Source organism: Aptenodytes patagonicus, chromosome 12 (genome assembly GCF_965638725.1).
Source record: "Aptenodytes patagonicus chromosome 12, bAptPat1.pri.cur, whole genome shotgun sequence".
Taxonomy (NCBI): Eukaryota; Metazoa; Chordata; class Aves; order Sphenisciformes; family Spheniscidae; genus Aptenodytes; species Aptenodytes patagonicus.
In genome coordinates this window covers 441,771-468,960 of record NC_134960.1, presented here as the reverse complement: position 1 = coordinate 468,960, position 27,190 = coordinate 441,771, and the positions used below count along the sequence as shown (strand labels likewise).

Below are 27,190 nucleotides of genomic sequence, written 5' to 3'. Positions count from 1 at the left end.
CCTCTAATAGGTTTAATTAGCTGTAGCTCATTAATACTCCTGCTGGTCCAGGGAGGGTAGGCATTAGCATTCAGAATTCCCCTGCTGTCACACTGGAAGGTGTCTCCCTTTTGCTCCCCTCTCTGTACTGCACTGAAAGACAAGGAACGGGACCAAACACAGCTTTTTTCTGTATGAGATTAAATCGCTTTCTAGAAGTGGTGAGAGTTTTGTTTTGGCCACTAAGATTTTTCATGGCCAGTGAAAAAATATTTGAGCTCTTCCCACACATTTGAAGACCTGCAAAATAACAGAGGAGGTAGAGCTTTTCCCTCGTTGGAGAGGCAGGGTTTGGCTCTGGACGGACAGACGTGCAGCTGTTTCCTACTGGTGTACTGGGCAATGCAAACCTCGGGGGTCCAAGGGTTTGACTTAGTAGCTGCTAACAGGGGGTATGAACAGGGATGGACTAGCAGAGGGTTAATAAAGGCCGGGAGAAAATTATCTCATTTATAAATATCACTCCAGAAGAGCATTCTTGTAAAGTGTAAAAATAAAGCATGGTACAAAATTTAAAATTGAGATGATCCTGGTTGTTAGTAAGGGAAGGAACACGCTATTCAAGGGCTGATGAAGATTAACGCTTATTGATGTCCGTAGCGTTTGGCTGCCATTTCTGAGATGTGAAAGCAGAAAGGCTGATGCTTGGTGTGCCCGTAGCATGCCCTCCACAGTTGTGGAGAACCCCAGAGCACCAGAGACGTTTTGCTCTGCTTCAGTTGGAGCCAGACCTCTTTGGGGATAGCTCCCACTTTCTCAGGAGTCTCATCTTTCATGCTGCTTGTTTTATTTTATACCTGCATAGATTTCTACTCTGATGCACCTGATCTTGGCAGGCAGGCCATCCCAGCTGCCCTGTTCAGGCTCCAACGTGCACTGCTGTGGTCCAGGACACGAAGCCAGCGTGCGGTGATGGGGGCATTGTGCTGGCCGCCTCCACCCGGCACCTGCTCACCGGCACCAAATAATGGATGAGCATGAATTAAACATCATGAAATGCAGACTCGGCTGTCTCTGTCCTGGGCAGCGAGGGGTAAATCCTCACACTGTTGGCTTGGCCTGAACAAAGTGAGTGGGGCACAGGCCTAAGGGAAGCACAAGGGAGAAATCCTTCTCTATTAGTAGTGTATTACAATTAGTAGTAGTGTTTTTAGGACTAAGGGGCTGGAGGTTCTTCATGATTCAATGCTGTAAGAACGAGTCTGCATGAGAAGGAGACTGCTCCTCGTAATGATGGAAGATGTAACAGCTAAGGGAGCACAGGGTGCCTGGGGGGCTGCGTCCCCGTTCTGAGCCGCATCCCTGCAGTCGTGTGGCCATCAGGATCGCCGAGGGGTGGGCTGGCATCCTGCTACGGCTGCAGCGAAAGGGCAGGTACGAAGAGGACAGCCAAGGGGCAAAACTCCTGGGATTTCCCAGAGGGTTATTTGTAAATATAGGGGGGACAAGCTAAAGTTTATGCTGCAATGTGTATTTCAAGCAGCTATACGAGTTTAAGGTGACTTGAGTACAACAAAACATGTATGACAGTCTGTAAAATTTGCAAGTTATTTAACTAACACTGTAATGCAAGTTGTTTAACACTGTAACCCAGTGGGATGGTGTTAGATTGATAAAGTGACTCAGCTGAGTCAATTACACTGCAACATCTGTAATTGGGAACATCAGGAGACAGGCAAGTGATTGCTTATTTTGTCTGAACAAAGCTGTGCAGAGGCAGCAAACACAGACTGATGGCTGGAATTATTTCCCACCTACATGTAGAAGAGTGGGAAATATTTGTTAATTTTTTCAGGCTAGGAAATGGTATAACCAGTTTATAAAAAATAAATATACAAATAATCAATAAACAAAATGATCCCTGCTCATTGTTTGCATCCTAGGAATGCTCTCACTGTGCTGGTGTAATTCCATAGGCTGCATACCAGACTGAGTGATATCAGAAAAGGACCCAGTGGAAATTAAAAAAAAAAAAAGAGAAAAAAAAAAAGTTGAAAACTGGATGAGACACGAAAACCTATCTTTACGGTTAATTTCAAAACTTTGAAAATATTTTTGTATCAAGGGATTCAAATAATCCATTTTTTTTCAAACTCTTTTTGCTGAAACATTTCTTAACCTTTTTCCTTAAGTTAGCATTTTCTCAAAAATACGAAGTGTGGCATCGCTTTTCGCTATCAAATACAGTGCTTCTGACCACCTGGACTGTTTGGCTCTAACCTGTGGCACAGTTTTGCTGCGCTTACGGGAAAACCAGCCACTTACCTGAAGCCACCCCATTCTCTCTTGATAAAGATGCCTGTCCCTGAGGTTACCTGTGTGATGGGGGATGGCACAAGGAAGGTAACTGGTATTTATAACCCACTGGAAGTAGTCTGGGTGAGAAGATGCCAGAGAACCGTAAGCTATTACATGATAATTAGATATATTGTCTTTTCTTGATTCCAGGTGGCTAGGTGAATTCAAACTTTATCTTAGTGATTGCATTTTTAAAGATAAAATCCTAAACCTGCTAATTTCTTCCCTTTGAACCCCTGGGCCTGGTGGAAAGCATCAGGACAGTCCAGGGTTATTGCACGTGTGCCTGCCTTGTGTATGTGATATCTCCTTATGGTGCATTAAATTGCCCCGTGTCTGGCTCAGACTGATAGCAGGTGAATGGGGACTGATGTAATTAGCTCATTAAAACCAGGTAATGTCTTGTAGAGTCACTCAGGTGGATACAGTTGGCGTATCAGGTGTATGTTTTCTCCCTACAGTGTTGCTATAGGTATTATTTTGTTCTGTTTTTTATTCAGGAACAAAACCTGTGGGGAACCCATCTGTTTCTAGAACAAAGATGTAAAAATAATTTTTACTGAGTAAATGGGGAACAGCTCTCAATATAGTATTGAAACAGATTAAGAAGTAAAAGGAGGAAAAAGATAAAAAGAAGCTCTAACGTTGTAGGTGGACTACCTGGGTGCTGCTAGACCAAACCACAGCAGCCTTCACAGCCATAGCCCTGTACTACCATTTCTGCTTTTGTTGTTTGATTAGTCACTCTCTTATGCCTAAATCAAAACCTGCAGGAACATCAGAGCTCCAGAACCCCAGCAAAGACACTTTCTAGGGCATGATGTCTCTGGCAGCGTGTCCCCTGCCCGGAGCCTGGGTTTCCTAAAGTGTCTGCAGCCGTGTTTCATGTCACTTTTCTAGGCTAATGGCTGTCTCCCCTTCTCTGCCTTTTTTCCTAGAGACATCAAGCCTGACAACATTTTACTGGATGAGCATGGTAAGTGCCAGTTGCTTTGTGGTTGTGCATATGCATGAAAGCAGAGTCAGAAACAGGACATCCAAGTTAAAGTTTCAGTGCTTGCTGTTTTCCTCATTTTGTGTTGTTTTCTCTCCCTCAGTTCAGTTAGGAACAGGACCATCCTTTCATGCTTTGGTTGCTGTCTTTTGCTTTTTGAGCGGCAGCGTCGTGTACCTTCAGGGCGCTGGGCACCCTGTGTTGCTGCAGTATTTCTCGGGGTGCCTTAGTGTTTCATCAACACCTCCTCTGACTGACCTAATGGTGTCTCTAGAAGGCACTGGCAGGGGCAACACATTTTGTGCTGCTTGTGGTCAGTTGCCTAGCAGACCTTATTTTAAGACCTTCTTGGCTCTTGCTTAAGATGTAATCATTTGAATGAAAATGCTCGTGTAATTGCAGGCTGTGTGTAATGTATGCTCACAAACAGAATGAATTATGGTTGAACAGATAATCTTCATTCAGGTATTTTCTTTTTCCTTGAGCATTTGACATTTGAAGGGAGCTCTGAAGAGGATTTGGGGCTGGGTATATTATAGATGTTGCTATAATTTTTTCTTTAGTCTTTTTCGCAGGCAAAACTCTTAACTATATTCTTGCATTACTTTCTAGACACATTTTTTGTCCTGGCAAAGCTCTTGCAGTGACGAGTTGTCTGATATTTATTAGCTTTTAACTCATTAGAAAAACACTTTGTCATTTCGTATTTTTTGAAAGTCTGTGTAACTAACTGCCTTGTTGTGAGAAACCTTCATTAGCAACTACAGCAAGGCACTCGAAGGGAAAAAGTCAGTACAGGGACAAGGCGTGTCTGAATTCATTACCACTTCAGAGGCTCTTGTGTGTGACTAGGGTTGCCTGGCAGCACCCAAGCCCAGACTCTACCCATTTTGCATATGACCTCTAATTTCAAAGTGCTAGCTAATTATTTATTTAGGAGCTGTCAGAAAAGCTGCTTCTGCCTCCAAGTGCAGTAGCCTCTCTCCTGCCTCACTCGGTACGTCTCCTGCTGTTGCCCCATGCACAGACCGATGCAGAAACTCATCCTCCATCCTCCCTCCCGCCAGCGTCCACCGATGCGACGTGGACCTGCTCGGCCAGCTGGGGCTGGGGTGTTCCCAGCACTGCCGTGGCTCTGGGGCCACTCTCCCAGCCAGCGCTGTGCGGAACCGGTGCGGGGCTGTGCTCGGTCAGTACTTGCCAGCGGACACAGTGACCTGTGACCATCTTCCAGGAACCACCCTACCTCTGTGCCCCATAGGACTGGGGTGACACAGCCACCCAAGAAGGAGCTGGGAGTGCTAGAGCCGCTGAAATGTCGGTCAGCACTCCTCTGAAGAGGGAAAAAACAGAGGGGAAGAAGCTCTGCTTGTTTCTGTAGTTGCATTCAGCTCAGCAGGACATAACCTACGAACTTGTATAACAACACTGCAATTTGGGTTGATTTTTGAGCCTATTCTCTGCTCACTGTAATGTTTTAACTGTCTGTTGCAGAGGTTTCAGAGTTATTTTCTGTGGATGTACCCTTGACTTCAGTGTCCTTCTGACTATGACTTGTAGTATTTCTTTTCTTCATCCATGGCAGCAAAGGTGTGTCCTCTCATGCATACAGAAAGCTTTGTGCACACAGTTCAATTTTTTTCTTGTCCCCAGAGCAACTGTTACTGTAGCATGTTTATAAATGTTTAGCCTAGTAGATAGTGCTTGTTTTTCAGTACCTCTTTCCCCATGGAACAGAGCTGCAGCTCCTCATTCCCTCTCTCTCTTCACCAGGCTTTCACAACTGTGATCACAAAATATATGCTATTTGCTAACATTTTTTTTATAATGTTCTTGATTGAGACCAGTCCCCTGAGAGTATGAAGCACCTGAAGACCTTCAGCAATCAGACTTCAGTCCTTCATTTTTTAGACTCTTCTTGCCCCCTAACTCTGTTTGGCCCATCTCCCTTTCCAGCTGTGAAGTACCTTTCCAGCTGTGACTCCTTCACCCTTTCAGATTTACATATCAAAAGGTGCCCATGTCTGTTACAAACCACAGCACCCTTTTGATGGTGTTAATCACTGATGAGGCTGCAGTGATGTGCACATCATCTGATCTCTGTGTAGGAGGCTCGTTCAGGCTTTTGATAGTACAAATGCCTCTCATGATGCCACACATTGAAATGTGTTGTCTGGCTGTTGACTGTCATGAACTTAACACACACCTCATGCATTTGCCTCTGTCACCCTGGTCAGTGATATTCTGTATTACCATATCAATTTCAGCTAAGAAATAAGAAATTAAAGCCATAAATAAAGTGGAATATCGGGCAAATGTCTTTCTGTGCAATAAATAAAGCAGTTGTTCAACATCAGAGATTTGGATCAGGTCCCACAATGAAAAAATCCTCAGCAGCTGACCACCTTCAACAGTCATTTCAAGCACAAAGTTATTTCCTCCTTTAATGATAAGCCTATCGATTTGGCTCAATGACAGCACAGCTCACCTGGGAATAAAAGAATGTAACAGATGGCAGTTTCCAGGAATTGTGACTAATTCATCAGGAGTTTTTGGCCAGGTCATTTATCTAATAAAATTGAAGAAAAGCTCAGTTTTATCTCTAGTAAAACTGAGAGGTTTTTTGCAAGAGCCCTGTAATGGCTTTGCTCAGCATTATTTCTTGTACCACTGCCGAAAGGTTCTCGAGGGCAGCACTAAAATGGGTGAGTTTTTTATATTTTTATACACAAAAGATGCTCTAGAAAGGTGAAGGAATTATGTAGTAATAGAGGTGCTGAATACAGTAAGAAAATTCTTTGCCTTAATGCAGAACCAAAGGCTTGATTTGAAAGTGCCAGTTTCAGGCAGGCAGGATGAGCTTCGGAAGAACATGGTGCCCAGAGTACAGCTCTGGCTGTGCTGTTGCAAAACTGACTGCAGTTAGAGGTGCTGAGCAATCAGGTAAACATGAGCCTTAAAGTTTGACCCTAAAGCTCAGCAGCAACACTCAGCACTTCCCTCTTGGCTACCAGTAGCTGCCATCCCTGGTCACCCAGACCACCCCATTCTGCAACTCTGCTGTCGCTGTTCAGCCCCGTCATACTCTCCAGAGCCTTCTTCCTCAGCCTCATTGGCTTGATTTGGTAATTTCCCAAGTGGGCTAGTTTATAAAACTTGTGATTTATTTGAGGTGAATGATTTAAAAGATGCATCCAGAGAAAGGCACGTTTGTGCTTGAAATACCAAATTCTTAATAAGTCTTCATGGTTCATATTTATGAAAACAGCTCCCCACAAAGTGGAATGAGAGCTAGAGATGAAAGAAAAAACAATGCAAGGACGTAGAGGACATATCCAGATAAGACAGTTGTATGTCATTCTCTCAAGTACTCCCCAGCGATTTGATGCCTGTTCTTTAGTGGGCAGACAGAAGAAGAGAGGGCCGGGCTGATGTTGTAAAGCAGTGTAAGCAGCAAGAAGAGACACGTGCTCTTGACAGATTGGTTGGGTACCATGTGAGGGGCAAGCTCTGACACCCCGCTTACACTCTCCCAGCAGTGCCCATGGCTCACCAGAGGGATCTCAAGTTTTCCTTTCTTCCTTCAAACTGAAGCCTGACAAGCACCACAGATTTGATAAGGAAATCTGTGTCTCAGTGGGATTCGCAGCCCAGAGAGCCCACAGGTGCAGAGACAGGTCCCATCTGAATGGGGCTGTTAGCAGGTTGCTGTCCTGCTGAGCCATACCTGCCCTTTCCTTGCCTGAGGCAGTCTGATGGTGGAATTTGAAATTGCTGACAAGCTGGATGATAACTTCATGGGGAGGGGCTGAAGGATTTATTTATCCTTGCCAGATGCTGACATGGAGGTTGAAGTTAAGTGGTTGCGGCGTGATCCCAGGGCCTTCTGGATAAGGGTCATGTCTGCCCGGTCTGTGTGCCTAGCAGTAGTGTCAGGACATGTACAGACCAGGGCTTGGTGCAAGGCAGGAGACAGTGCCTAACAAAGAGGTAGTCCTTGTCCCTGGAAACTCACAGCCCAAACACTGAACACACCCGGCTTTGCATAAAGCATGGCAGGCCTGCATCCACCAGTTCTGATGGACACCTGATCCACTGCTAGCCTGTCTCTAGAGGAGCTGTACATGTACATCCAGCCATCCTCCCAAGCTGCAGGACACGCGGTTTGGATCTGCCTGCTCCAGGGTGCATTTTGCACACTGGCCACAGCTAATACAGGGCGCGGGCAAGAGGCTCCTATGGTTTACACACTGCACGTATCATTGAAGAGACACAGGCAGGAACATGGACGTGATACAGTGTTTTAGGTGAAATCACAAATTGTACTTTTATGCCCCAAATTTTCCCAGCTAGATCTGATATTTGCAGTAGGCAAACTTGTATCACTGTTCTCATATAACAGATATATAGGCAAAATTGTAAAGATTTACTTAAATGTTTCATAGCATCCAAACAAGACAACAGGAGTTCATTACCAGAGCATCAGCTTTTAGACATATAAAGGTGATCTTATTCTACTTTAACTCATGAACTAAAGCAGCAGTGAATTTCTAGCTGTTGAAGCTAATGACTGAGGGAAGTATTGTCATAGCATCTCCATCAGTAGAAAGCCACTTTGATTTGATCTCTGTAGTTAGAGGAAACAACAGCAATTCAGCCATCCTCTGTTATTGCAGAGGAGGGTGATGAGTCTGCAAAACACAACATACAAAACATCTGATGCTTTTGATAATGAGCCCAGCTCTGTCAGGGATGAGCAAGTTCAGTGCCTTAGGAGAAGATGCATGAGGTCAGGAGGAAGAAAAGACTACCTGCATTTAGTCAGAAGAATTAGGCTGAACTAACCCACAAGTTTCAAAGAAATTCACTTCAGTGATGATCACCTCTACTGCTGTACATGATTGGTCTGCTCACTGATATGAGTTTAGTGAATAAGGAATAATAAATTAAGTGTTTGCAAAAAAAAAGTGCAAGTAAAAGAGCAGGCAAGAGCTAGGTGGAAGCATTTCCTTTCTCATCCCTGCAAACCACATCCACCTCATTTCCTTTTCAGTTTGCAGGCAGCAGTTGTGCATACTGTAGCAGTGATAGCAGAAACCATTCCTACCCCACAAGGGGGTTTTCATGACATTTGATTCTTGCGCAAGGCTCTTTTGCTTGCTGCCAAAGGTATTTATGTCTCCATTCTAGAGACATCCTCTAAAGAGGAAAATGGAGAGAGTGCTTAGTACCTGGGAACACCACAGGGCAAGTAGCTAGAAAGCCAAAAATATCAAGGATTTTTTCTTTTTTTTTTTTTCAAAAACATAGTGGATTTTTTTCTGTGAGAAAAGTTCAGTCCTCTTTCCCCCAAAATTTAGAAAGACTCAAAACAATCATCATTAAATGACTTCTTGGAGAACTCAATTTTTTTGCTCCCCAAAGGGTAAATAAGGGGATATTTGATGTAACAAGATACATCTGTAAGCAGCCTGCAAGCTGAAATATTTTCTATCAGTTCTCCCACCAGAATATTTTTTTCCTGGAAACTCCTTTCCATAGAGTATTTTACTTTAAGTTTCTGATTCAAAGCTGTTTCTTGTGTGAAATTAAAGCAAATCAAGTTACACATTAAACTTTGTCTTTCAGGACACGTGCATATCACCGATTTCAATATTGCCACGATGCTGACTAAAGAAATACAAGTCACCACCATTGCTGGCACAAAGCCGTATATGGGTAAGAACCGATGACAATTTTGTATTCTTTAATTGCCATTTTATGGGCTTGATTTGACAGCTGTGGTGGAATACAGATGAAGTCTTTTTGATGAGAGTCTGAACTCTTTTCTTCCTGGTATGTAACAAAACATATGCATTTGTTTGAAATGAGGAACAACCTTGAGAGGTGCTGCAGGGGAGTGTGACGGGAGTCCCTCCCCAGTAACACCCTGATGCAGCTGGAAAATGTACATCCATCTACTGATTTCACACAACAGACCAAAGCAAGCATACCACAAACACAGATTTCAGTGCCGTTATGCCATACTGTACAGCATGTTTTTGATTATAAAATAAGATAGTTGCACTCCTGAGATCTCAGAGCATTTCCCAAGTAGCAGTCAAGCCATGTAGCAATGGTGAAATGATCTCACTACCCTTGAGAAGGAAAATGAAGCACAAAGGCTTGTATTTGGTCTCTCAGTACATTAGCACAAGTCTTTCTTACACTGCTGCATCAGTAGCTCATGATTTGAATTTTTATATAAACCGGCTGCTTTAAAAACTAGCATTACTCTGTGTTTAGGCCAAGTGAGTGGACTTAAAACTTGCTGTTTTCCTGGGCTGCAGCATCTGGTGGGCATGGTAGGGAAGGGCCCATATTTTGGTGTCAGGCTGACACAGTCGAGAGCATTGCTGCGCTGATGCCAGATCTGCATCAGAAAGAGGCGAGTGAGGCTTTAGCTCTGATCTCTATCGCCAAGGACAGCATCCTGTCTTCAAACAGCAGGATGGGAGGGCAACAGTAACTGGGGTCTGCAGAGCACGGTGGTGACAGATGTGCATTGCCCATAGGAAAGGGAGGCACAGCTGGTGCAGAAGTGGCTGCCACAATTGGAAGTTAAATGCTGAGCCTATTTTTCAGTCTTTCTGAAAACCCCTCCTATGTTGCCGGTAGCAGTAGATGTGGTTATTTCTGCCAACAAGTGAAAGCCAGCCACATGCAGCCTGGGAACGGAGGTGTACAGAAGGGAAAGCCACAGCAAGGCTCTGGAGGGCTGTTGAGTCAGTTCCCCAGTGCTCAGCACATTTGCATGCTGACCTGCCCATGGTGTACAGAGCACAGTGTTGGTGCTGTGGAAGTGGAGTACCAGCCTCCAGGTGCCCAGGGAGCTGAGTAGCTGGGCTGGTTGCTATGGTTACATACCATCCCCTTCCCCATCTTTCTTCAGTTCACAAAAAATACAGTTTAGGGGAAGCTTTTTTATCTCCAGACAATGGCTTGGGACTAGTCCCAGGCAAGAAAACTTGTCCGGCAGCTGTAGGAGTGCATGGAGGGATGTTCTCCTGGGGCAAAGTGGCTCTGGAGCAGGTGGATCACTCCACAGCAGCCTTGGGTCAGCTGGAGAAACAGTTTTCATGAGCAAATCAACACACACACGGGAGGAAGACATACAGTGATTGCTCCCTATGCAGACCTCATTTCCCTACTACTCAAAAGAAAATGTGCTTCTTTTTCTTTTCCCCTTTATAAAGGGGACTACAGAAAACTTACTTATGTTCACTTACTGGTCAAATCAGTGAAGCAGCTGACTTTTCAGACAGCAAGAGACCCACTTGATACTTATAGCGCAAGCACAGTTAATAAACATAAAGCAAAATAACATTGACATACCTGGGAGGAATCGGGGCCAGAGCATGCAGGTAGTGAACCACAGAGAAATATCCTGAGCTAATGCTAAAAGAACTCCTGTGCAAACATTACACAGAAAAATCTTTATAACCATAAATTCAACTTTCCTAAGTTAAGCAAAAACACTCAAAAGCATTTCTATACAGCTAACACAACCCTTCCCACAGAAAATACACCCTTTCATATACAGTAACACTGTCTCTCAGACCCAAGTAATACAGCCTCCCTACAGCTGCTGCAGAGCCAAATCCCTTAGGGCAATCCCCTGGGAATCTCCTTTTTATCAAGATGACCAAATTGACCTTTCACCTTTGCACCACCAGTGCAATCCTTTTAAAAAGGAAAACATGCACAAAAAGAAAGCATTGCTCCCTGTTTTGTTTTTTTAGAGCAATTCTTGCCTCCCAGCTCACACAAAAATCCTACAGTATTTTTTTTTTCCTTAATCTCAAAAGGGAAATTTATTTGCTAAGAAAGAGCATTTCAGTCTGTGCCTCCACCCACTTCCTATTAGCCTGGTAACCTCCTCCTAAAAAGCTGTGGCTCTCAGGCTTCGTTCAGTTAAAATTTGCTTTTCCTTGCCAAGGGTGCAGTTGGCACTATGTCTACATTTACACTGCATATTAATGTTTCTAAAAAGCTGCTTTCATTCACTGTGTGAGGCTGTATTTAGCCTCTGCCAGATTGAAGTACTTTTTAAAAATGAACAAAGAGATATGAGTGGGCTGGGAACAGCTTTCCAACGTGAAGATCTACTGAGCACTAGTTGAGGGCAGACAGGCTTTCTGAGGGGGGTGAGGAGATACTCAGGCCAATTTTATGCCTAGATTCAGTGAATTAGGGTTAGTCCTTATTCCGAAGCACATTTACTGTGGCGTAACTGGCAAGTCCTGTGTCAGCAAAAGGAGTTTTTTATTTTTGGGCTTTGTGGGCAGAGAAGCACCGAGAGATCCACGTGGAGGGGACCGTGGGGCTCTGGGGTGCCCCAGGGGCGGGAGCACAGCAGCGCGGGAAGGGCTCTGCGCCAGGACAGTTGGAGTTTTAGTGCTTTGTACAATATAGGAAATCAGTTGGGTCTGGTGAATCTCTGAGTGATTACATAAAGCATTCTATAATCCAATCCAAATGAATTGCATTGTGTTTATCGAACATTAAACATTCCTGTTACAAAGGTGATAGCACACCTGTTTCTCAAGGCCATCCCATTGTTTACACACATTAATCCATTAAGTTTTGTAACAGTCCACTGCAGTTAAAATTATTGACAGCCCATCTCACTGGTGGGGAGACTAAGACACAGAGGAGCTGAAACACTTGTTTGGGTTTTAACACAGTAGAAAATGTTTCACACCGTACTAATTGGACATGTAGTTAGTCAGCAGGGTCAAGATTTCAAGGTGTGTCTGTTCCCAGGGCAGGCAAATATCTGTGCTAAGCTGGCGTGCTGGGAACTGGGTCAGGTCTCTGAGACGGCCCTCAGTGCCGAGCAGGACACGAGGTTGGCAGGTCCTGCTGTGCAGCTGCAGGGAGCAGCAACAGCGGGCTGCACAGTGCTTGTCAGGGTGGGAGATCAGGGTGCTTCGCACACACGGGTGTTTGCGCTTCCCTCCACGCTGAGGGTCCTTGGTGTGGGATTCTTCTGCATTGCAAGGCTAAGACAGCAGTTGAGGAACCTGACAAAGACCAAAAAATTAATTGCTGCAAGGAAACCTGTGCATTCTGATTCGTGTCCACCTCAGCGGTGTTTCAGTAAAGGACCACTCTACCAGCCATATGCTATTGTTTTGAAGAAAAAAGCAGAAATTATCAAAGGCATGGTAATGGGTAATATGCTAATTTGTGTCCTAGGCAGAATAGCAGGGATGCTCTCTGTGGCATGGATCAAGCATTCTGTGTTGCTGATTTCCACTCAAGATTGCAGCAAGGCAACCTTTCCTTTTTCTGTATTTCACAGCACCTGAAATGTTTAACTCCACAAAACCCACCGGCTATTCCTTCGCTGTGGACTGGTGGTCATTGGGAATCACTGCCTACGAGCTGCTCAGGACCCGGGTACTGTACATGAGGCTCCTGTCCCCGTCTGTCCGTCTCTTTCCTTAAACACTCTGTTGAAAAGGATAATCCTTTTTAACAGGGATGAAAGGGCCGAGCCAAATTCAAGGCTTTAAGGTTATTACAGCATAGGAAGCAGAAACCACATCTTCACGAGGGTTCTTGTGATCACAGCTAAGAGCTCAGAGAAACTGTCGCAATACAGAATGTGTCATGACAGTTCCCCGCTGTGCCCGAGGGCCTCGGGGTTGGTGTAAGCTGGGCAACACAAATGAGTGACAGCTCCTGAAGTTTGGGCTGCAATATAATTTACTTTGAGATCCCATCCTGCAAGGAAAAAAAGAAAACTTGAAAAAAAATCTTGTTGCTGTTGTAGTAAGACTGAGCAGTTTAAGCAAAAGCAAACCGCAATGTGTAAATTATTAATAAAGCACAGTCCCTGCCTGTCATGTCAGTGTTCTGCTGCTAACTCAGGTAAGGTTGGGGGCCTTGTAGACAGATGATTAGATTAGTGTTTTGGAAGTGTTGTGTAAAAAAAGTGGGACAAAATTATTTAAATTACATTCTTCTAAGCAAAAGGTTGTTTAAACTCTTGTGAGGCTAGGAAACTTCTTCTTTCAGTACGAGTATGCAAAACACTTTTTTAAGAAACTCTATCATCAATCTTTGCAGAATGCCTAAAAAAAAAGTTTTGATTAATATATTTTAAAGAACAGATTTTCAAATGAATTTGAGTATTTCAAATGGTGAGTGATCAAGTTAGTACACATTAAGGGGACATGGTTGTCTGACCTGTTGGGTAACTGAAACCATGTACCCCCTGTAAACATATTAATATAATATTTGAGTTTTCCATTTGTAATGTTAAATGAATTGCAGGACTGGTCATTACATTGACTTTTGACTTGATGGCACTATTTCCAAAGATGGGAGTAGAAATGCTGCTACGTGTTCAAACCGTGATTAAGATGGTGGCACCAGTGGTGGTTACCACATGGGGGAAGTGAAGGAAGACCTTGAGGTCCGTCTAGTATCAGTACTTGTTAAGCACAATGCACGTGATTTGATCCCACAGTTTATAGATACTATTTTTTTAATGTACTTTTAACATCCTCACTCCCCCGAAATACTGTAAAAGTCTGGGAATCAATCTTTCAAAATGGAAACACGTTACCATCGTAAATTCTCTTTCAAAGTAAGACAGTAGTATTGTTGTAGTTGGGAGTTAAACGTGGAGGTGACTTTACCTGCGTGGTAACACGGGCTGTACATTGCCCATCATTTTACATTGAGTTCCCCAGGTGCGCAGCTGGCGCCGGGGTGGCCTGGCTCTGCTCCTGCCGGCGGTGTGCAGGCAAGTACTCCTCAGAGACGGCTCGGCCACCAGTTTGCCCTGACACTGGTCACGGGGCAGAAGGGACGGGTCATCCTGCAGCCTGATGTCACACCCGGGACTTGTAACCCTTCCTGGGACATTATTTTTTTCAGCTGATTTGATAGGTGGGAGAAATCCTGCTCCTTTTTACTTGTGTCGTCACCAACATGAGTGAAGGACTGAAAACAGCGGCACATTTTACGGGGAATATTGGGAATGCTCTAACCATAGCACCGTATATATAAAATCCTTTTTGATAGCCTTTTAAGATACAAATATTGAAAAGGCCTAGCAAACGCAAGCTGGCTAATGACTCTAACTTTTGCCTCCTATCTGTCATGCTGTTTAAATATGTAGTTATTATCGTTGTTCTTGCTGACATTATTATTTTGTTTATTTCAACTGAGCTACAATCACACAGGGAGAGACTTTCAACGGGAGGCTTGGGGACTGTACAAAGAGACTTTGTTTGGAGCTTCTTTGCTCTAAAAAGATTTCCCAAGCAGTCTGAAAAAATAGGTAAATTAAAATGCTTTCCCTGTGGCATTTTTCAGAGGCCATATCATATTCGCTCCAACACTTCCACAAATGAAATCGCTCACGTGTTCAAGACGGCTACAGTGATGTACCCTGCTGCTTGGTCCACAGACATGGTGTCGCTAATCAAAAAGGTGAGGGCAGCCGTGGAAGTGGATGGCTTAGGGGCTGGGATGTATTGTATCTGGGCGTCTGCTGAAAGCAGCCGAGTCCCTCCATCGTGCTTTGTGGCCTTTGCAGTAAATTGTGGGGATTCATTGCGAATTGTGTCCAGACCCAGTGTCAGTGACCTTCAGATGGTACCATATCATAAATATCCAGCTTTTAATGTTGTAGCCGCACTAATGTAATGAACAGCTAGCGGTACTGCATCCTGGACTGATGGGGATGAAGTTTGTGCTGGCAAGTGCGGCTGCTGCTAATGCATCTCTTCTAAGGACACATGCAGTCTTTGCTTCCAGAATTTCCCCTATAACTCTGTCTCTCTGGAATGACGTAACTTAGAAGTAGATATTAATATATGTGTCAATAAATTTGGCTAAAAATTGCATAATTTTTTTTTTTTAAAACCATTTTTCCCAATAATGAAACGATTTGCAGGAAGTGCTGGTAAGTGCTATTGAAATCCTTTGATGCCATGTGGTTTATGCACAACTGTAATTATTTTTTAATAAAGCTGTTATCAAAATTGCTTCAAAATCATTACTGGAATCATTTTGAAGCTGAAATCATGTTTGAAGTGAAGCCATACCTTCAATAAACAAAACTATTGCTTGACAGTGTCAGACACTGTTTGCATACAGTGGCAGCAAAGCTGAAATACTGAACCCTGCATAACAGCACTAGCTGCAAATTTTGGAAAGCATGTAAGTAGTTTTCTAATTTTCAAGTATGTGTAGGCAATAAAGTAGTACTTAACGTAGCTTTCATCTATTTTTTGTTCCAAATAGTATGTAGAAGTATTTTGTCACCTCTAATGAAATACTCTCAAACTTTTTAATGAAAATGAGACATCAGTTCTTTGCAGAGGCAGAATCATGGCGTATTTTCCAAGAAGAAAATTGAGGAATATCTCCATTTGCTTAAAATTAAATGGAGCTAATATTTCATTAAGCCTAACAGTAATATAGGGATATTTACTGCAGATGTCCTCTGTGTTGTTATGTTGGAAGTTTTTCCCTGGACCACAACATGCCACAAGCCATATAGGCTCCCTTGTGAATAAATAATGCAATGTCACAGTTATTTAAATTTCCAAGTGCCCCTTTGCATCTGGTTTAACAGCCAGATGTATTATATATGAAGCCAACTGTGGTTCTGTCCTGGCTCAAACATCTCCTGTGAATTTTTGTATTTATTAACATTCAAGGCAAATTATCATTCATGGCAGAGCCGCATCGCTCACATTAGGACTGGAGCATAGAGCTCCACAGAAGGAAATTAATTGTGAGGGATGTCTCTGTGTACCGCACACTCCGCACAGCCCTCTCTGCCCACACCCAGCTGCACGCCAGCATGAGACGGGAGGCTAAGGGGGTCACCTTATCCCTTTACGGAGGGTTTGGATCATCTGGTTTTCCTGCTAGGTTTTCGGAGCGCATACTATCAGGAGTTGATGCAATGAATCCTTGAACTTCAGAGACAAACTCAGTCATTTCCTTCCACAGAAGTAATTCCTACAGCAATGTTAAAAATTGCTGAAAATAAGCAGTGTGAACCCATTATTTCACACTGGAATTATACTTATGAATATTCCATTACTAGAGTGAGGAAACAGGGGATGTTTTACTGATATGGTATTAAATTGGGAACACAAAGGCATGAGTTTAACTTCCCATTCTGAAACAAATGGTTATTTTTAACCTTGGACAAATTGTTTTAACGTCACTGCCGCCTCATCGCCTGCGCCTAACTTTTACAGGGGCAAAAGTTGTTCATAAAAATGAAAATAAATAGAGTTAAAGATTGTGAGCCCCTGGCATACGCTGGTGAAGGGAATCCGAGCCAGAGCAACAGAAAAGAGGCACCCGCTCGAAGTGCCGGTGTTCATGCACAGTGTCACCGGCGCTGTGTTTCCCAAGCCCCGTTCAGTGGAGCATCCAACCTGTGGGGACAGCGGATGGCACGGGGCAGGAGCGGGGCGACTGGCCCCGGGTGCTGCAGCACGGCGCTGCGCTCAGCAGGGTGTCCCTGGGGTGCCTCCCTGAGCCCCAGTGATGGAGACAGAGGCCATGGTGTCCCCAGCGGCTGCTCCTTGTCACAGGGTGAGGCACGGCTGACCCTGCGGTCCAGCCCAAACTGAAAACCTGCCTCAGCCTCACACTTAGCAATGACAGCCAAAGCTGTCCTGGAGCTCCGTCCCTAGGGCCTCTGTAACTGTGTGCCATCACCGCAGCCCTGGGCAGTTCCCTGGCTCCCTTTGACAGTCCCACTTGCCATGGGCAAAAGCAGCTCCTTCTCAAAAAGCAGCTACTGACAGATGCACACTCAAAAGTCTGATGGTGGTTTCCCTGCCCCAGCTGTTACCTGGTGTAACTCTGCTACAGACACATCTGTATGTACCTGATCTCTGATTTCGCATCTCAGGGTCTCGCTTTCTCACCTCTTCCATTTAACTCTTGCTGCAGTTGCTTGAGCCAAACCCCGAGAAGCGTTTTTCTCAGCTGAAAGATATCCAGGACTTTCCGTATCTGTCAGATGTGAACTGGGATGCTGTTCTCCAGAAAAGGATAATGCCAGAATTCATTCCCACAGTAAGGCAATTTTAATTTAAAAGGTTCTCAATGTAACCAAGCGTTAGACGCTGCAGCCTGCCCTCATGCCTGGCACCAGATCATGGGAAGTTCTTACAAATTTCCACAAGAGTATCAGATGTTGTAAGGTACAGGGAAAAAGAGAGGCAAGGGCAAAATTTTCACTTTCCTGTGGGTGTAATAAAGAGTAATGGGGATGACTACAAAGTGTGTGTGCCCCCAAATTGATCTGCTCTGTTTATAATATTCCCAGAATTTCTGGATGCAGAACTGGTCTTACACGCTCCAGACTGTCCATGGCATGCTAGGTGAAACACACGCTGACACTGCCTGTGAGCCGTCCTGCACTGAACCACCTTTCTTAGCAGCCCTGCTTAGGACTAGCTCTTCAAATGCAAAAATCCAATGAAGAGACATAGGCTCATGAGCAGCCTGGAGATCACCCACCATTTTATGATAATTGTTACTTCCTGTAATGACTCTCCCTAACAAACCTATTGTTCATAGTAAAATAACAAATACAGTAGATTAGTGTTTCTGATCCTTTTTTAATTGGATTAAAACAGCACAGAAGTAACATAACCCTTACGGAAAATAATCCAAATTTGTTGTGTGCAGTGTTACTCCGACTGTTTTTCAGCCAAACAAAAGTTGGGCTAAACTATGAATATTTGCTAATTTTATGTATTTTCCCCCTCTGTTGGTGGTTTTCTCTGTGGTGAGTGTACATATATTGCTTTAAAACTAGTTTTGCAGGCTGCTGTGCTCTTTCCAGCAGAGGCACAGCCCAGCTGAGACACACAGTCCTTGTCCTCACCGTCACTTCGAAGCAGCCAAGGGGCAGAGTAGAAGCAGTGAGCACAAAAAGAGCAGTTGCCACCTTGACAATATGTCCCCTGGCTGAGGGAACTGACAAAATATGTAAGAACCACAGCAGGTATTCTGACTATGTGTGCAGTTGTAATTAGTTTATTTTTTACAAAATTCAGCTCCCAGATGCAGTCCAATTTATGAAGGACTTTTCAAGACAGGCTCTGATCACTTAAGGCCACCTCTCTCTCCCCTCCAGAAAGGCAGACTGAACTGTGACCCAACCTTTGAACTGGAAGAAATGATCCTAGAATCCAAACCTCTTCACAAGAAAAAAAAACGCTTGGCTAAGAAGGAGAAAGACACCAGCAAAAACAATTCCTCCCAGGTGAGAGCAAGCAGGTACAAGCATGAGGTCAAGCAATTCTCTCATTTTCCAAGAAAGCTGATTGCCATCTAACAAGACCACAGCAAACTGTTTAAACAGACCATTTTTTTTTCTCTTATGACCAACTTTATTCCCAAGACTCTTCGCATCTTCCCTTTGGTGGAAGGCAGCATGTATACGCACTGGTTTTGTATGAGAGGAGAGTCTTAATGCCATTCTCCCCACTGTGGTGCTAAAGATGCTCTATACCTAAAGATATCTCTATATCTCCTTGAAATTGTCCTTGTAATGTCTTTCTGTGTCAACTGTGAATTTATTCCCCATCTCTTTATTTTTCTATTCAAATGTGAAAGGCCTGCCATCTTCAAAAGCACCTAGAGATGCTCCAGAGGGACTTCATTGTTTTCAACAGAGAAAAGTAAGCACTGATACAGAAGCAGCATCAGAGACTCTGGCCCTTGTCAAAGCCTTTGACAGACTTGGGTTTTGGGCCATCTTGTCAAATGCTGCAGATGGGGGTTTAGGAGCTTACTAATGAGGCAGCTGAGGAGAGCAGGTACTGGTGAATGCTGGTGATGGGTCATCTGCCGGGGACTGACGTGGCATTTCTCTTCTTGAGGTGGAGGGCTGGGCCCACAGCCACAAACTGCATTAATTGCCCCGTTTGTGCCGGCAGACTGTTACTGCGGGGGCTCAGCACTGCGGGGGCTCGGGGCTGCAGGGGCTCGCGGCTGTGGGGGCCCAGTACTGCGGGGGCTCAGCAATGCAGGGGCTCGTGGCTGCAGGGGCTCAGTGCTGCAGGGGCTCAGAGCTGTGGGGGCCTGGCGCTGCAGGGGCCTGGTGCTGCAGCGGCTTGCGGCTGCGGGGGCTCAGCGCAGCCCCTGCGGGGCAAGTGGCGGCTCGTGCCAGGGAATGGGATGCTCCCAGGCGGCCACACCACTGCGTGGGCCTTGGCACTGCCTGGGCTTTCCCTCACAGTTTGACTGTCCCTTTCTCTCCCTAAGGGTGAGACACCACCACGACGACATCCAGACCATAACACTGGCAAAAAGCGGAGGCGCGTACAAGGACAACTAGAACAACATCTGAGAGCAGCGCAGCCCCTGCTGGAGCTTTCCTCGTGGGGCCAGCGCACACCCACCCGCACACCTTCACGATGCTGGGCCATCAGACTCGTCCACTGCTGCCGGGACAGTTCCGATAGCCCAGGGCAGGGCGGATGGGCAGGAGCTGGGGCACCCGCTCCCTCTGCCTTCCACCCCAGAGCCGGCAGATCCTGGGCATGGGGGGAGAGGCTGTGGGTGCTGCCTCTGCAATTTGCCACAGTCAGTTGGACGCAGATCCTATTATTTTGCCTTTCTTGGTGGCAGGAGTGTGACTGTGTGAAAATGGATGAGACAGTATTGACCCTTTCGGCTTGGCTAGCCAGCATCACACAGCCCTTGGTGCTGCCTGCCAGGCGACTGCCAGCAGCGTAACCAAAGGGTTGAGCGTGCATCATTTGTAGAGGTGTCATCGCTAGCACCAGTCCTGGTGGTGGGTCCATGACAGCACTGTGGGTCCGGGCTCTGTGGAGGTCAGGACTCTGCGTCGGCTCACGGTTGATGGCTCCAGCTGGAAGAGGCTGCTCTCATCTGCAGCATCTCCACCAGCACATAGAGAGAAAGGTGGCCTTTGCTTACAGACACCTCCTGCGAACATCCCGTGAGTGTGGGCATGGAGGGCTGGAAGTGCTGATGATCTCCTTCCTTAGCTGGGAAGAGGCAGCAAAGGTTTCCTCCTCTCCCCATGCTGGTTCCTGTACCCATTTCTCGCAGAGCAGGGCTGGCTGGTGAGTGGTCAGAGCATGCAGACAGATGTGGAAATGAAGAGTTAACAACCAGGCACTGGCGAATAACCATCATCCAGATGCTTTTCCAGGCCACCCTGAAAAACCCATTCACCATCACATTAAACTGCTGCAACTCACTGAATCTGATGGGGTTTGGCTTCCAACACCAGAGGTGAATTTGAATGTGTATTTTTAATCTCTCTACCATTGAAATCATGCTTGATTTAAGCAGCTACTGTTTGCAGAACAGCTGTACTCCTGGTGTGGTCTTTGCCAAGACTGAGATTGGCCAAAGAAATTCTATTATGGTAATGCTGGGAATGATGCTATTATTTAAATGCTTTGGCAGACCTGAGGTTTCACCTCCTTACTTGACATTTTTCCTATTCTCAGCAATATAATGAATGTGTGATGAACCATTTGCCCCATACGCAAAGGTGTTCTTTGTATCCCCTGTGCCTTCCTGTCTTTCTCTCTGACTAAATCTGATCAACTCAAAAAAAATCTGAATAAAACCACCACCAAATGAAAGGCTCCTTCCCAGATGGTCAAAGTCAATGTTACTTCTGAGATCACTTGCATAGTAAGGCAGAATGGGTGTTCCTCCTGCCTAGAGCCCACTAGGACTTTACTGGACTCTCAGTTTAAATCTGCTTTTCCCCTGGCTGAAGACTTTCAGACACCCTCTGCCTATGGAGCTGTGGATTCAGTCCATTACTGACAGATTGTGTGCAGTAGACTTCCCAGTGGTCTTCACAGCTGCTTCTGATAGACTGACACATGAATAATCCCTCTCTCATTCATCTGATGATGGCTGTCTGGTTTGCTTTGGGAAATGTGTGGTTTATGCATGTGCACAGGCAAGCGGCCACCCCTGTGACTGCTGGGAGAGGAGCATCTCCGTTCCCCCCGAGCACGCCTGAATCCAAGGCAGGGGGATCGCCCGTCCGAGCAACTGACCAGAACATCCTGTCTGCCTGTTCTGCCTCTGCAGTGGCATGTAGCGGGCATCCCAGCACTGGGATGAGCACTGGCTCAGTCATAGTGCACACCTAAAAATAAGCTTTAGTTAGGTGTCTTCCACTTTCTGGTCCCTCCTACAACAGTGGTGGTAGGGTGTCCCACCGCCAGCTGCTCCCTAGCTAGCATATGACTTCACTGTATGAACAGGTTTACTGCCAGGGCGCAGCAGCCACACCTTCCCCTGCTCAGACTAGCTCGTGAGCCTTCCTGCAGATTGCATTAGGTGGCTGGGTCTCCCCTCCATGCTGGCGGTGTCTCTTGGGGGATGCAGCAGAGCACATCTGTGCTGCAGAAAGGCCAAGCAGGGCAGTCCAGCATGGTCACGATGGGTCTGTACAGGGTCCCAACCAAGCCCTCTCCCACCACCTCTGGGGGATGGATTCTCTGGGCGATGATGGGGGCGCCCCCGCTCCACTCCCTCTGTGCTGAGAGCGCTCTGGTGTTTGCCTCTGTGCCTACACCCTGCCGGCTCCAACCCTCATGGGACAGTTTCTACACTGCTTTCACCCATCCAGCTTTTTTTTGCAGTAATTTCTAACAGATATGAGTGGCACCAAATGCGGTTGTAAGTCCTGATATCTTTGCTAACAGGTAGGGTACAGGGAGGCTGCTGGCACAGCAGTGCAAGCACCTCCCCAGATGCAAAGAGGGCCTCTTCTGACTTGCACTGCGCATCCTCTTCCTGACATGGTGCCATGGCAGTATGTACCTTCACCTCTGTACAATAAAGATAAGCAGCCCCCCAGTTTTAGATGACTATAGCAGTTTCTTTGCTGCCATCACATGAAGGTGCCAGGGTAAGGGGAAGCTGGTTCTGGGCAAAGGCTGCAGAGACTGAGGGCTGCAGCACTCACTGTGCAGCGTGCCCTGGTTTCCTCTGTGCAGCTGGCAAGTGCCCCGCAGGCGTGCGGACTGATGCACTGCCATACCACCACCACCTTCCACACGCTGTGCCTGATAGCCTGGTTTTATTTGCTCAGGTCAGGCTTTTGGCATAGTTGCAGCACAGTGTGTGTGCGCAGGGCTGGGGAGCGGGGGGCAGGCAGCATCGCTGTATGCTGCTAACGTGGAAACAACCAACAGGGAAAGCGTGACCCTTTTCTGTCCAGGGAGCTGCAAGGCTGGAGCGGAGTTAGTTCACCAGTAAGTGGTTATTGGTGTCCTCAAAGTGGGTCATTGCAATGGGAAAGCCACCTTTTCCTGCTAAGTCACAGCACACCCAAATTAGTGTCGCTGTGTTCTTGCTCTCCCCTTCCCCAGCCACCCGTGCTTTCTAGCAGTAAGACTGCTGAGCAGGGTAGGGGTCTCCGTATCTCTCTGCCTTCAGACTTGTCATTCCCAGGGAGGCTAGCCAGAGCACCTGCAGCGTTTTCCATTGATCCTCTATTCTTTGCCTAGTCCTACACTGGGTCTGGGGGGTCTGGGGCCAGGCGCTGTCAAGAAGGACTGTGCCAACAGTTGTACCTGTCCCCCATTCAGCGCACAGCTACAATCACCTTGCTCTGGTGCAGGTAGTGGAGAGGTTCATACACCATAAATGTGTTTTGTCTGGGGCTCCACACAAGGAAACTAGTCCGGCTCCTCGCTGGGGAAAAATCTGTTGCTGCATAAATTGTACTGGCTGACCACAAAAAACCACTCAAGAACTTAAATGGTAAGAACATCACATCTTTAAAAGTTCCCCAAAGACTTCTAAAACCATGCCTCCTTTCCCCTCTTCCTCTGTAAACAGAGGCACAGTCTCAGCTTAATCACTACCAGGCAACAGGGAAAAATCTTTAATTACTTGATAGCAGAACTTCACAAAACTTCTAAGTATGACAGCCTTCCCCACCCCTGGCACAACTATTCTGGCATGGCCCCTTAAGGGCTGCTTGTCCTGTCTGAAATGCAGGCATGTAAAAATAAATATTTCAAGGTCAAATACTTAAGGAAGAAAAAAAACCCCTGTATTTATTTAGCACAGCATAAACTGACGCTTATTTTTTGTAATATTTAAAAAACAATCAAGGGTTTTTTTGCATGCTTTGCAAGCTTTAGAAGGCTGTGACCCTCGGTTTGATAAATGCTGCTTGATAGAAGGGGAGTGTTAACTCACAGGTGCCCACAGAAACGAGCCTCCAAGCCAGCCCCAGCTGGTAAGACCCTAACACCATGCCCAGGCAGTGCTGTGCGGAGCTGGTTTGTCACCACACAGATGACGGGCACAGCTCTTGCCAGGCATTAACAGCCTGTGATGGCCAGGTCAGGCTGCAGCCAGAGACCAGATGGACAAACTGAACAAGCTTTTACAAACACTTGCAACATGCTGTTTTGCCAATACCTTTGCTTGTGCCCGAGAAGCTGCACCAATACCCTGACACCTACAGCAGCGAGCACCACACAGTTTCCATCTGACAGTCTGTCCCTGCACTGTAGCTCCTCCAGCTCAAACACAGCCCAGAGGCCCCCCTGGAGCCCTGCTGCCCAGCTCGCCTGCAGGGCACAGCTTCGCACCACCCCTGCCCAGCAGCAGCAGCCTGAGGAAGAAAAAAGCCACACGAGTTGTTTGAAGGAACAACTTTTTTTTTTTTAATAAAGTGTACAAAGTAGTAAAACTCCTTACACGAGGTGCTGTGACAGCTGTTACAGAGATGATTTGGGCTCCCCCATGGGCCTCGTGGTGAAACGCCGATGAGCGTTGGGTGGAGACGAAGGACATGAACACGACACAGACCCACCTGCCCCTACCAGCTCTCGTGAACCTGCCCTCCCCATCCCACACCGCACCTCCGGCTGGCCCCCGCCACTTTGCCTGCCAGGCCGGTTCGCCCATGCCAGGTCGTTCCCGCTGTCCCACACAGCAGCATCCCACACGCGTTCAACACAAATAACACACTGAATCGAGCGACCTGTCTGAGCGGCATGCATACAGAAAGGAAGAGTAAAAACACAACCCGACTGAACCCACAACAACAACAGAATTTTAAGGCTATGCATAAAACAAAATGAAGCAATATCTTTAAAGCTAGGTAGCAAGTAGCATTTGTGAAACATAAGGCTTGAGGCTTATAGATTCTTCAGAACAGGTTTATTTGCTTTTCCTTCTTAAACACCAATGTACCATTTTTCTTCCTTCGCTTGAACAGGGATTTTGTTTCCTTCTCGGCAGGGACATTTAACTCAGGGAGGTTATGTTGGAGCGGCCTCCTGGGGGCGCGACAATGCGCTTGCTCGCTGAGCGAACGCCTTCATCAATCTGGGTACCTGCAAGAGGACAAGAAAGCACAAAGGGAAGGGGGAATGCAAAGTTAAGAGCTTTTTCTTCACAGGACTGAGCAGTCAGGCAGCCTGGGGTCTTGCCAAAGGACCTCCCGAGGCTGTCTACAGCAACCTGCTCCCTCTCCAAACCCCGTAACAACCCCGAGAGCAGCAGTGGCTTGAACATCTCTGTAGACGCTCCTCTGTGAACAAACCCACGCAGCAAGAGCAGGGTCTGATGCTGTGCTGGGACCTCTGTGGCCACAGTCTGCCTTGTTTCTACTGCAAGGTGCAACAGGCTGGAGGGCCAGCTCCGGCCATGTCCTTTAAGGGACACACAAGGTCTCACCCTGCCATGCTCCACTCTTGTGCTCAGCTTGCCCCAGGCCATCTCCCAACTGCCCTCCACTCCAGGACAGGGGCTGGGACAGCGTGGCCAGTGGCTCTGCGCTCTCCCAGCCCAGCCGCCGCATATGTTCACCTGAGAGGCTGAATCCAGACTGATGGAGGTTCCTGACGGGGGGTGTCTGCCGCGTGGGGGACCCCCTGGTTGACCCTGCAGGGGTGCCCCCCTTGGGGGTGGTGGTCAGATCAAACACAGGTCCGTCATACATGCCCCGGGGCACAGCATGCATCTCTGCCATCTGTCACCAGAGAGAAGAGGACAGTGACACTTCTCTGCTCCCAGGGAGCATCTTGCCATGGCAGCATCATGCTCCAGCGATCCTTGGCTCACCAGCCCCACTGCAGAGGCAATTCACACTGCCAGCCCTGTGCCCCTCCGTCCTGCATGCCCGAGACCTCCCTGCAGCACTGAGGCCTGGCAGAGCCCCACCACCCACCTCCTGTGTGACAGCCTCCCTTCACTCCCACCCTGCAAAGTAGGCAGAGCCCAGTGCAACAGGTAATCCCTCAGCACAGGTTTATGCTGCATGGATGGGGAAGGAGAAGGCCATTTTGCCCAGTCTCTTTGTTTTTAACTCAGCACTTCCCTCCAGACTCCTGCTGCAGCAGGACAGCAACAAGGGCAGGCATCACCCACTGTTGACCCAGCCAAGCATCTGCCTCCAGTGGTGGCACACCATCAACACTAAGGTCAAAGCTCTCTACCCAAGCCTTAACTATCCCAACTGTAGGTTCAACACCAGTTTGCAGCACTGTTTCCAGGGTCCAGTGAGAACAGCAGAGGAAAATCAATCAGTATTAGGGAAAAGGGCAATTTGGGCTAACAGTGTCCCAACTCTTTCTCCTGGCATCCTTGTCTCCTCACCTTCCTCCTGGCTTTGATGCGCTTGTAGACATAGTCAGGGAAAGGGCTGCTGGGCAGGAAGCGTCCAGTCCCCTGGGTCACATGCAGGTTGCCATCCTCCAGCATGATCTTCCCCTGGCATATGACAACCAGCGGGGCCCCACGTAGCTCCATCCCTTCAAAGATGTTGTATTCAGCCGCCTGCAGCAACCGGGGATGATGGTCAGGAAGGACATGAGCACTGCCTGTCTGCTCAGGGCTGTTTAATCCCCACACCTTGCTGCTGAAGTCACCAGTGCACGGAGAGGACACCTGTAATAGCCTTGCCTGCCCCAGAGGCCTCCTTTAGTTCACTAGTCCATCACACTAAGAACACACCAGAGCTCCCAACATGAACCAGGACCTGCTGGTTCCATGCTGCTTCGGAGTTCTGTGTGAGCAAAGACTCCAACAACAGAGGAGGGCAGGACCTAGGCTTGAGGTCAGGCATGAACAAAGCACGCTGGCAAAGCCAGGAAAAATTTGCACCTGGAAGAGGAACCCGGATAAGGAGAAACGCGTGTCCTTACACCTGCATAGGCCAGGCTCAGGAGAAGAGCAACACAGCAGGGTGAGAAAAGCGCCGTGTGCAGAGCCCAGGGCTCACAGACATCCTACCCCACAGTCACAGCTGGCATCGCCCAGAGCCTGGACTCAGCCCCTCCTCCTCAGAGCCCAGCACAGCAGGGCAGCGCCAAGCTCCCAGCAGCTAGGTAGCCTTTATACAGTGCTACTCGCACCCCACCCTCCAGCATTCCCACAGATGAGCAGAGGGCTTACAGATTGATGGGTTTTTGCCGTGACGATCTTCACTGCATCAGGATCCCATATAACCAGATCGCTGTCCGAGCCCACTGCTATTCTCCCTTTCCGTGGGTACAGGTTGAAGATTTTTGCAGCATTAGTGCTCGTCACAGCCACAAACTGGTTTTCATCCATCTTTCCTGTGGCCTGCTCAGACACAAAGAGAACTAAGTGCTCTTTTGGGGAAACAGAGAGTAAGAGCCCTGGGAAGCACCAGACTCACTCCCACACAAGCCACTGGCTGGCTGGGCCCAGACCGCTGCGGCTGATCTCACTATTGGCACCAGACAGACCAAAAACTGGGGGCATAGTCACAGCTCCTGGCTGTTCACCCTGAACCCTCGACAGCTGCCTCTCCTGCTTTGG

At 47.0% G+C, this 27,190-nt stretch overlaps 2 protein-coding genes across 5 annotated transcripts in view; one reads left to right on the top strand and one right to left on the bottom strand.

Moving 5' to 3' along the window:
• Window positions 1–20,025, top strand: part of STK32A (serine/threonine kinase 32A) — a 35,907-nt gene extending 15,882 nt beyond the window's left edge. For 2 of the 3 annotated variants that reach the window (XM_076349755.1, XM_076349753.1), the window contains 8 exons: window positions 3,276–3,313; window positions 8,960–9,049; window positions 12,678–12,775; window positions 14,705–14,821; window positions 17,315–17,440; window positions 18,510–18,638; window positions 18,992–19,056; window positions 19,643–20,025. In XM_076349755.1, the coding sequence (XP_076205870.1) occupies window positions 3,276–3,313; window positions 8,960–9,049; window positions 12,678–12,775; window positions 14,705–14,821; window positions 17,315–17,440; window positions 18,510–18,638; window positions 18,992–19,056; window positions 19,643–19,715 (736 nt within the window). In that variant the 3' untranslated portion in view covers window positions 19,716–20,025. The remainder of the gene's footprint in view (window positions 1–3,275; window positions 3,314–8,959; window positions 9,050–12,677; window positions 12,776–14,704; window positions 14,822–17,314; window positions 17,441–18,509; window positions 18,639–18,991; window positions 19,057–19,642) is intronic. The other variant, XM_076349756.1, reaches the window with a different exon arrangement.
• A 4,017-nt stretch (window positions 20,026–24,042) lies between these two features.
• The window catches only part of DPYSL3 (dihydropyrimidinase like 3), a 42,847-nt gene continuing 39,699 nt past the window's right edge, over window positions 24,043–27,190 (bottom strand). For both annotated transcript variants that reach the window (XM_076349956.1, XM_076349957.1), the window contains exons 11-14: window positions 26,801–26,971; window positions 26,003–26,182; window positions 25,214–25,376; window positions 24,043–24,738 (exon numbers count right to left, since the gene is read on the bottom strand). In XM_076349956.1, the coding sequence (XP_076206071.1) occupies window positions 24,650–24,738; window positions 25,214–25,376; window positions 26,003–26,182; window positions 26,801–26,971 (603 nt within the window). In that variant the 3' untranslated portion in view covers window positions 24,043–24,649. The remainder of the gene's footprint in view (window positions 24,739–25,213; window positions 25,377–26,002; window positions 26,183–26,800; window positions 26,972–27,190) is intronic.